Raw genomic sequence first — 9,924 nt, 5'->3', positions numbered from 1 at the left:
TTGTATTGCTAATTATTTACATGCAATGAATTTCAGTGTGAATATGCCTGTCACTGTGTCAACTTCTACAGTACAAGTTGGTTGTTGTTAACAATCTCAGTGTGACATTAACATTTATAATCTGCAAATGGGAGTCAGTATTCACACCAATCAGGATAATCTATATCCTTACATTCTAGAACCTATGCTATAGAGCTTCCTCACAGAAGAATAATTAAACCAAAAATTTTGCTTTATATTTTAAATATTTTCTTAGGAAAAAAATATTGTGCGATCCTTATTTGTTTTCAGAATGGATTTCCAAGAGCTGGGAAGATCTGTTTTCTGGCATGCATCGAATGTTTTTCCATTGGTCACAGCATTCTTGTACTAATTGAGTTTAGAAAACTCTTCAGCTGCCGCCTGGACGAATATGATCTGTGAAAAGCAAGCATCAGAAATAATGAGATCCATTAGCTAATTATGCTTTATCATCAAACATGCATCAGTTGCAAAATGTAATCTGAGAACTATATTCCGGTATCCCAGATCTTTCAGACTGTAAGAGCTGCCAGGAAAAAAGAAGCACGTCAGTATCTTCTTTCCTGAAATATTTCATACTTCTCAGTGAAGAAGCCCACTGATTTTCCAAAGGTATAAATTTGTACAAGACAGGAGCCTTCTGAAGTGTATGGAAATGATTTTGCTGTCTGAAATAAAAACTTCAGGCAATATGCTTTGTTTTTCATGCATGAAATATCAACAAATCTTTTCCCTTGTTATAATTATCCACTCTCCTAAAAAAACCCCCCTATCTTACAATGTATAATTCAATTGTAAAATGGGATGTTTTGGTAGAAGGCATGGATTTTTTTCTAATGTGATTACGCACTATGTAGAAGAAACGTGTTTTCATGGTTCCCCAAAGTGCCCCTTTACTTTTACGATGATTTTTAAAAATTTTCTGTTGCAACACACACAGAAGCAACTGACCATATTTTGCTATCTCACCTTTCAGGCATTACATTAGGAAGATAATATCATTAATTCTCACACTGTTTTTCCATGGAAAGTATGTTCTCTCCTTTAAATAGGAGGAAATTTAGAGTCACATTACAACTGGCCTTGTTAACATATTGACCTTGACTCTTTGTTGCCTTATACTCTCAGTAGCTACATATTTCTGTGTTAAGTGGAAGCTACAATGTCATCCTCCTGGAATGTTTACCTTTTGAACTTACATGTGAATTTGATTTGAAAGATGACAAGGTCCAAGCGGAGAACCAACATCATGATTCTGCACGGCAGCCCAGTTACTTGCTATTTTAAATTCCAAACTACAAAACAAAACAGAAAGAAAAACAAGGAAACAAACAAACCTCGCACAAACATGTAAACAGCAAAAATCTTCAATAGATTATACTCCTGTATAGGGAGCCAAATAAACTTTCCGTTAGCATTCAAGTAACAAATAAGCATACATTTTAAGTTCATGGGTTGCACTACGTCAGCCTGATAGTATTGGTGGGCAGTGCCTGACACCCAGATTTGTACTAGTTGTCCATGTGCTCCACACCAGCAAATTTCCAAACAAAGAAAGAGCTGCCCAGCCCAGCACCTCTGCTCGGTCCACCTTTGCCCATCTTCTGCCATTCCCTTCCTGTCCTCCTCCCCATGGAGCCATGTTACCTACACAAGCTTTGTGCTCCTGTCGCAAAGAGAGGAAACACTTGGAGCTGTTCCCCTATAGCGCTAAACCCGCTGCTGGACTGCGGCTTTTCCCAGCAAACTGGCAGAGCAGCAGCGCACGTGCCTGGGCTGGGGGAGGACAGGAGGTCACAGCAGCATCTCACACCACAGCCTACAATGAGGTCAAAGCAGCTCCAGCGGAGGAGGTTGGTCAGTCTCAATCTCCTAAAGCCTTGCTGAACACCTGTGTAAAAGATTTAGTCCTTTTAAGATGCTTGTTGGTGCAAAGGAAATAATTAAAAAAACCTTACCAAGATGGCTTCAAACCTGCCAACTTTCTCTTGAAATGCTCTTTCTGTTAAGAGTGGTTTACCAGCAAATATGCTTTAATTTCTCTGGGCCTGAATACTGAGTTTTGCATGCTGTGTAACTCTTCACATTGGTGCACGGTAATTTAAAATAAGAAGGCTGCTAAACAAGGGCCTTACATTCCACAGGTGCAATTTTACAGATAAAAAGGAATAAAATACAAGAGTCTGTAGGTGGTGCTTGGAGAGTCTTCCTTTGTTACTCTTTTGAAATCAGAGATACACTACTGTTTTGAAGTATTCTGTTCCCAGTAAAACTAAGTAGTGACATTGTTTGTGCTTGGACTTTTCTTAAAAGTACAGTATCTTACCTGAGGGATTTCCCTCACTCTGCTTTTTGTTACTTTTATATACAATGATACTTATGATCTAATTCTCCCCATATTACAGCCTAATTTCTGTGGTAGGTGGTTTCTAAATGCCTTTTAGCTCCTATTCCCACTTCCCAAAGGAAAAAAGAACACAAAGCCTCTAACCTTATCTTCTAGGCAACACTACCAATATTCATTGGTTTTCTTCTCATTTTGGTAACAGAAAACAGAAAGATACATAGGTGTATGCACATCACTGGTTTTATACACATGCTCTTCCAGGATTAATGTTTTCAATTCCAGGAAGAGCACACAGCAGATGAACAGCCAAAGGAAGATGAATTCTGAAGGACCTAAAAAAGCATGTTTCCAAAATGTAAGCTTTATAAACCCAGCCATTTGAAAACCCCCCAGTTAACGGTGTACTTGGTATTAAACCACAGATCTTCATTAGCAGACCTCAGATAATGCCCACAAAGTAGAGATTTTCTTTCCTTTAAAAGTGTCCTGGACACCTAACAAAACTCATTTACTAATAGCTCACCTTTGGGTTGATCCTAAATCTTAGCTGAACTTTTTCATCTAACTGGGTTAATTAGGTATAATGTTTTCTCTTTTTCACCTAAGGTTTTGTAATGTCCAATATTTCAGCTCTTGCAGCTGCTTTCATTATGCAAGTTCTCTCTTATACAAAGCCACATATTTTCACCAAATATGTACAAACTAATTTGGTTTTGAAACTTCCATTATTCTGTGAAAACTAACTGAAACTGCCCAACAAGCTGGCGACCATTCCCCTTCCCCTGATGATCAGAAAAGAGTGGATGATAGACATCTGTGACTGCATAAACACTGTTCCTTAGGAAACAGCCTTCAAAAAACCCATCACTTTTTGGGTCACATGTTAAAGCTTTGTACAATTGGAGGTTTGAGATGTGCTAAGTGTTACACGCTCTGCACAGTACTATTCACTTGAATAGAACTAATCACTCCAATTGCATAAAGCTAAGTGCTTGTTTAAATCCTCACATGACTCATGACTAATGTTCAGTATTTAAAATCCTGTCCAAAGACAAAGGAACTGATTGTTTCATTTGAGCAGTCAACTTTCTAATTAATCATAGCAATTTAAATCTCTATTGTTTAAAATATCTAAGAAGCATGACCTTGCTCCATTGAAAAGATTCTGCTTTTTTCCTTCTGTAAAACTTTGCATATTAAATATGAAGCCTTAGAAGTAAAATATTTTCAATCTGAAAGTGACTAATCTCCATGTTTTAAGACAGATACTAAACAAGGAAAACACAGATAAAAGCTCAAATTGATGGTGCTCTGTGCATGCCCTGAATCTAAGAACTCCTTATTTTAAACATAATGATCACTGACTGTTTAAGTTGGTATAATGAATTGCCTGAATGTGCCTTGGTGTCCAGTGCCGGAATAGAATACAGGGTTTAATGCTTCATCTTCTCCAGCACTTTACCAAACCTCAAACTAAAAAAAAACCTTATGTGGTCTGTATTGCTGCATCTCAAGGTGGTCCAAAGAGTGACTCTAAGCCTTTCAGGGAAGGTATCAATTTGTTGTCTTTATACCAGAAGCCCAGCTGGGTTCTGCTTGTCACTGGGTACCTAACACTAGATGCTTCCTAAGGAACTGAAGAAAAAGCCTCTCGCAGGCTGTGGCTCTCTCAAGAAGTCCTTCGAGTAGCTGTAAAAGCAGGGTTCCATCCTTTCGGGTAAAAAAGAGAAAGTGAAGTAATTCTGTGTACTACAACTTTTTAAAATAACAAACAATCCGCAATGAACCACAGTGCAAACCGGGGAGGGGGAAGAGACTAAGTGACCTGTTGCAGTTGAGACAGACAAACGACACAAAGTTCTTATGTAAAGTCTTCATTTATTGCCACAAACGCCTTTTTATGTAGTCTTTAGCAGCTCATGTGTCTTTTTGCTATTGGTTACAGGCCGCAATAGTAACACACCACTGGTTAATTTTGTTACCGTCAATGTTACTCTCTCACTCCCTTCTTTCTCACGGGTGCACCTTCGTATCTTCAAGGTCAAGCTCTGTTCCCATACCCTCCGTCAGGGAATCCACGGACCCACCGTAGTCCCCCACAGTGACCCTGCACCATGGTGCCAAGGCGAAGAGCCTCACAAAAGGTCCTGTGGACGCCGTTTAACCATCCTCAGCACCCATCGAGCCTCTCCGGCGGCCGCAGCGCCAGGGGGCCGCGTCTCTGTGCCGGCGGGGAGGCGGCAGCCGCGGCCCCGCCAGAAGCAACCGGAGAGACAGAGACACGGTCCGTCCTCCCTCCTTCCCCGAGGCGCCGCACGGGACGGCCGTTAACGGCAAGTGCGCGCGCTGCCCGCCCGCTCCCCCTGCCTGCCCAGCTCCGGGCTGCCGCAAAGTGCGACCGGACGGGGGAGGGCTGAACGTGTGTTCTGTCGCACCGCCGGAAGACGGCGTTGCGCTTTGCGGCCCGGCTGCCCCTGAGAAGAGCCTGGGAAGCCCCGTTCGGCCTTTTCGCGGTGCCGCCGCCGAGGGGAGGGTGAGTGTGCGGGGGCTCCGGCCTCCGCCGCGCTGCCCGCGCCTTCTACCCCCCGGTAGCGCTAACGCCGCCTCCCTCTCTCTTGCAGGAGCAGCCATGCCGGCCAAGGGTCCCTTACAGAGCGTCCAGGTCTTCGGGCGGAAGGTGAGGCCGGGGCGCCGCGGCCGCGCTGTCTCCTCCTCGTTGCCGGGCTGGGCCGCGCCCGGAGACCTCAGGCGCTCGGGATCCCGCGGCCCCAGCTCTGGGCCTGAGCCGTGTGGCGGGGCCGGGGCGCGGGCTGCCGCCGGTGCGGGGCCTCTTGGGCAGCTCCACGTGTCGTGCTCCGTGGGTGCCGAGCTCGCGGTGTCCCCAGGGCCCTGCGGGAGCGGGGGGAGAGATTTGCTCTTTTAAGGAGTGGGTTCGAGCCCTCTGCGTGCGATCTCTACTCCACCTCTCGGGAGCAGCCGCCGTTGTCGTTCCCGGGCTGTTGGGGCCTCATACATTGCCTGTGTGCGACAGCCATGTTACCGGGGGGTGGTGGGACAATAAAAGTTACAGGGAATGTTAGAGATCGAAAGGGATCTTGAAAGATCATCTAGTCCAATCCCCCTGCCGGAGCAGGAACACCTAGATGAGATTACACAGGAATGCGTTCAGGTGGGTTTTGAATGTCTCCAGAGAAGGAGACTCCACAACCTCCCTGGGCAGCCTGTTCCAGTGCTCTGGCACCCTCACTGTGAAGAAGTTTATTCTCAAACTTAAATACTACCTCCTGTGTTCTGGTTTATACCCATAAATGTTCTAGTTTATAGCATAGTTCGCACTTCTGGGATTCACTTGTTTGAATAGGCCTTCGTGAGGACATGAGCCACAAAAATATTGTGTTGCAGAATGGAGAGGGTATCTTTCCCTCCTTTATAACTATTATAGCTATATAGCACTTATAACTGTAAATTAAATAAATTTTATTAAGAAGGTGTCTTAATACTTTTAGTAAATACCTGCAAATGTAAGCAGCAGAACTGTTTTGTTTAGTGAGAGATACTAATCTCTGACAGATACTTAAGATTTTTAGATTGTTCTAAATAAATAGAAATGTGCTTCACACTGGTAATGCAAAAATGAAAATGCTGTACTAATACGCATTTGGATTTTCAGAAAACAGCAACTGCTGTTGCCCACTGCAAGAGAGGAAATGGCCTCATCAAAGTGAATGGAAGACCTCTGGAAATGATTGAGCCCAGAACTCTGCAATATAAAGTAAGCATCCACCCAGCCTTCTCCTGCCACCCCACCTTGGATGTTCAAATACCTTTTTACGTATAATTGCTTGGGGATGGAGAAGAGTTGCTTGCCTTATTGGTAGTACTAAATTTTTGGTTGTGTGTTACCTGATTACCTGAAATGTACATGCTGTTATGAAAATTCAGAAAACTGTCCTATGATTGCCTTGTTAGGAAGGGTGGGCTTTTTGCTTAACTGGGTTCGTGTATGTTAATGTAATTTTGCGAAGTATTTTCAGCACCACATCTATTTTTAAAATTTAAATGAGTGACTTCAACCACTCCTTTTTAGAAGATTGTTTAGGACTTAGGATTGTTTGAACACTGCTGAGAGAATCAAAGTGACTATGTTAATACAAAGTGAATTACCTTGTGCGTATGCTTTGCTATTTAGATTTCTGAGACATAAAAAGGTAAACTGAAGACTTCAGCAAGTTTATTTTATAACAGCACTGGTAGATGTCAAAGAGCTGTGCAGGAGATGTAGTTACATTGAATTGTGTGCTTCTAAAATCAAGTCTGTGTTTTTCAGAACATTCAATAAGCTCATATGTGGTAAACACACTACAGGCTCTGATCCTTGTTGTTTCTGATCACAGGTGAATTTTCTTTGTGTTTTGTTTTCCAGCTGCTTGAACCTGTCCTCCTCCTGGGGAAGGAGCGGTTTGCTGGTGTTGACATCAGAGTCCGTGTAAAGGGTGGTGGCCACGTAGCACAAATCTATGGTATGGTTCCGTGTCAGATCTTCCATGTAGGCTAGAACAGGCCAAGCCACAGATTTAAGAGGCTTTAGTTTAGAATAGTAACTTGTGCGTCCTGACATTCTATTTATTTTTCCACCACACAAATGTAGTTTTTCATAAGGGCTTACTGGTTGTATTTTATATGCAAATCTGTAACATATAAGTAGAATGAAGTATGTTGATTAAGTTTTGGGAGGTGTGAGAAAAGTATATTTGTGTCTTGCAGCGTGACAGGAAAGTTCAGGTGCTGCTGAGCACAAAGATTTGGGGAGAGCAAAAGGGAATTTGTCATTAGAAGTTGTATGTTTAGTTGTAAATTTCCAAGTTGTTGAGAACCATCTATCAGCTGACGTGCAAAGCTGGGCAGTTTTTTCCCTTGCAGAAAAGACTGAAAACATACTTCTTGGTATAGTCACCCTTTACAAGTGATAGATCAGTTCTGCTGTTTCAGTTTGGGTATAGATTAGTGAAGTGGAGCTGAAGCTGCAGAAAGAGCATAGACATGTTTCAGTCTCCCAAGTTGATTGCATTCATTTTTCAGAAAATTTCGATTTTCATCAAAATTCTGGTTTTAGGCTGTTATCTGTCAGAACACCAACATCTTTACGGTTACTTCATGCTATTGCTTTGAGTTTTGATTGCTGGGTTACTGTGCTACAGGCTTATTTCCAGGTCTGCTGGAAGAATTGTTCCTATCTTCCTGTTGTCCCTTTTGCTTCAGTCTATGAACACACTGATCCGTTTTATCCTTGTTGAAATGTGTAGACATTTCAGAGAACTGTGTTTCTGAGGATTTTGAAAACTACCTGTAGGTAGAAGATGAACCTACATTAGTAGTTGGCAGAAAGGTGATCAGGACTGCCCTTGTACAATTTCTTGGCTAGCTGGCAGCTGTCAAATCAACAGATGAACTACGGGTGGCCTCTTGGCACAGATTTCTTTGCATTTGCCAAAGTAAACGTCACGTGGAGTATGTGGGATGGGAGATTGAGGGAGAGGAAAATTTGGCAGAAAACAGGACAGCAAGTATCTCAGATAACTGGCACTTTGTGTTTAAGTTTTAAATACATTTGCAATCCTTACTGATCCACTGCCTTTTTTTTTTTAAAATTTTTTTAACAGCTATCCGTCAAGCTATCTCCAAAGCATTGGTGGCTTACTATCAAAAATGTAAGTAGATTTGATTGTTGTATGTGTTGTTGCCTTAAGTGGAAATGTACGGCTTCTGGTAGTTTTGATGCAAAATATATTAATATAAATTTGTTCCCTGTGCACCTTCTTAAACTGAAGACTTTTTGTTTTTAAACAGATGTTGATGAAGCTTCCAAGAAAGAGATCAAGGATATTCTAATCCAGTACGATAGGACTCTGCTGGTTGCAGATCCTCGCCGTTGTGAATCCAAGAAATTTGGAGGACCTGGTGCTCGTGCGCGCTACCAGAAGTCTTACCGTTAAAATTGTTCTACAGTCATGTGACAATAAAGAGAATTTGATACATTTCATTTGTCTAAATCGTGTTTTTCTGTGTGGGTAAATAGATTCATAGTAACTCTAGATAGGTAGGGTCTTGCAAACAAAGAAAAAGCTTTCTCCTGTTGATAAATGTGCAGTTATCAGAAATTAAAGAAGGCTTACATGATGTTTTTCTGTGAGTACATGCAGCACTGTAGCAGTTGATTAAAGCAGAGTTTAGTCTTTGCCTTTCTGGTAAATCTAAATAAGATGGATCTTCTCCAGTACCTGGATGGCTACTTGTGGCATTGTGGTCCAGCATGAGTATCACATGCTCTTCCCATGCAAAAATGTATGTCTCAGCCTGGTTACAGACTTGATCTGTATGTATATGAGTGTGGATCTGATTCCTAGCTGGTAACTTCAGTGTTGTGTGACTTGCTTTAGTGCGCTGCGCCAGTGTAACACAACATATTAAGCATCTTTTGGCATAATGCTTCAGTGCTGGTGGCTTGTGTTCTGATGAAGGACTTCTGTTTTCCTTGTATGTTCGCCTGAAATACCATACTGAGAGTTAAATTCTAAACAGCACTATAGAATAATCTATGGCAATGACTATTGTCTACACCAATGCTTTTGTTTGTGTATCCTTAGCAGTCAGTGGCAAGGAATTTACCTGTGTTAGGGTAACTGCCTCAACATGATGCTGAAGTTTAAAGTTTACACTGTGAAAACCAACGTAATTATGAGGGCAGAGGAGAGGATTATTGAACTTCTGCTTTACCAGATAATACAGAGGCAGTTTTCTGGATTATTATATCGGAATGTTGGTTTTTTTGTTTTTTTTACATAACAAACTCCATATATTGTCTTTCAAAATAGTATTTTGTGAATGTAAAACAAAGGTTTTATGTTATAGCTAAGATTGGGTCTAAATGATTTGGCCTTCACGTGTTCACACAGTACACGCACAGAGGCATGTAGACTTACAGAATGTTAAATGCTTGAAGCACCACTACTACCACACATACAAAATCCAAACAAACAACAAAAACCAGCAAAAAGCCCTACCACACACAACCCACAACCAAAAACAAACAAAAAAAAACCCCAGAAAAATCCCTTTGGAAGCCAGACAGCAGACAGTTGCTTATGTCATGAGCCAGGTGCAGCAATTTGAAGGCCTTAGGTAGGTAAGTGGGAAAAACCTGGAGTCAAAAATATGACGGTAATTTTCAAAGATCTAGTTAGGGTGTGTGTGTATCAAACGTAAAAAGATATGGTGGAGAATTTTCAGTTTCTCATGCAATAAAAAAGAGGATTTTTATTCTGGAAGTGATCTGCTGGGGACAAAGAAGAGTAAAGTTTCAAGTAAGACGTGGCATGTGCCAACAAAAGGCTGTCGGAAGGGCAAATTCTGTCCCTTGGAAGAGTTGCAGGAAATTGAACGAGGCCTTGGACATGAGCTGACCCAAGCAACCAAGACCCTGGCTTCTGCTGCATCGCTCTAAGCCTGGTATTTTTGTGCGTCGTATTTTTGTGCATTGTACATTTGTGTGCCAATAC

General features: G+C 42.0%; 1 protein-coding gene and 1 long non-coding RNA gene across 3 annotated transcripts; one reads left to right on the top strand and one right to left on the bottom strand.

Annotated features, from left to right (window-relative positions):
• Positions 1 to 274: 274 nt before the first annotated feature.
• On the bottom strand, positions 275 to 4,713 carry LOC308049729. Of its 2 annotated transcripts, none has more exons than XR_013923325.1 (4): positions 4,351 to 4,713; positions 1,793 to 1,912; positions 1,221 to 1,316; positions 275 to 417 (listed from the first exon to the last, which is right to left on the bottom strand). It is a non-coding gene; the product is annotated as an uncharacterized lncRNA (long non-coding RNA). The 2 variants fall into 2 exon arrangements; XR_013923326.1 differs by lacking the exon at positions 4,351 to 4,713 and adding an exon at positions 2,513 to 2,639.
• A 118-nt stretch (positions 4,714 to 4,831) lies between these two features.
• On the top strand, positions 4,832 to 8,408 carry RPS16 (ribosomal protein S16). The gene is made up of 6 exons (XM_080359522.1): positions 4,832 to 4,901; positions 4,990 to 5,045; positions 6,039 to 6,140; positions 6,792 to 6,888; positions 8,029 to 8,076; positions 8,216 to 8,408. Exons 2-6 carry the CDS (start codon positions 4,998 to 5,000, stop codon positions 8,359 to 8,361), a joined length of 441 nt encoding a protein of 146 aa, XP_080215648.1. The 5' UTR covers positions 4,832 to 4,901; positions 4,990 to 4,997; the 3' UTR covers positions 8,362 to 8,408.
• The last annotated feature ends 1,516 nt before the right edge of the window (positions 8,409 to 9,924 follow it).

Source organism: Nesoenas mayeri (genome assembly GCF_963082525.1).
Source record: "Nesoenas mayeri genome assembly, chromosome: 1".
In the NCBI taxonomy this organism is placed as follows: domain Eukaryota; kingdom Metazoa; phylum Chordata; class Aves; order Columbiformes; family Columbidae; genus Nesoenas; species Nesoenas mayeri.
The sequence above is the reverse complement of the archived record's forward strand: the minus strand, read 5'-3'. Positions and strand labels throughout refer to the sequence as shown.

Bases quoted from the DNA above. Each gene is read 5' to 3' on its own strand.
- RPS16 (XM_080359522.1), top strand. From the start codon at position 4,998: ATGCCGGCCAAGGGTCCCTTACAGAGCGTCCAGGTCTTCGGGCGGAAG. The intron at 6,141-6,791 runs GTAAGCATCCAC...TTTGTTTTCCAG, and splicing joins CCAGAACTCTGCAATATAAA to CTGCTTGAACCTGTCCTCCT. The intron at 8,077-8,215 runs GTAAGTAGATTT...GTTTTTAAACAG, and splicing joins GGTGGCTTACTATCAAAAAT to ATGTTGATGAAGCTTCCAAG.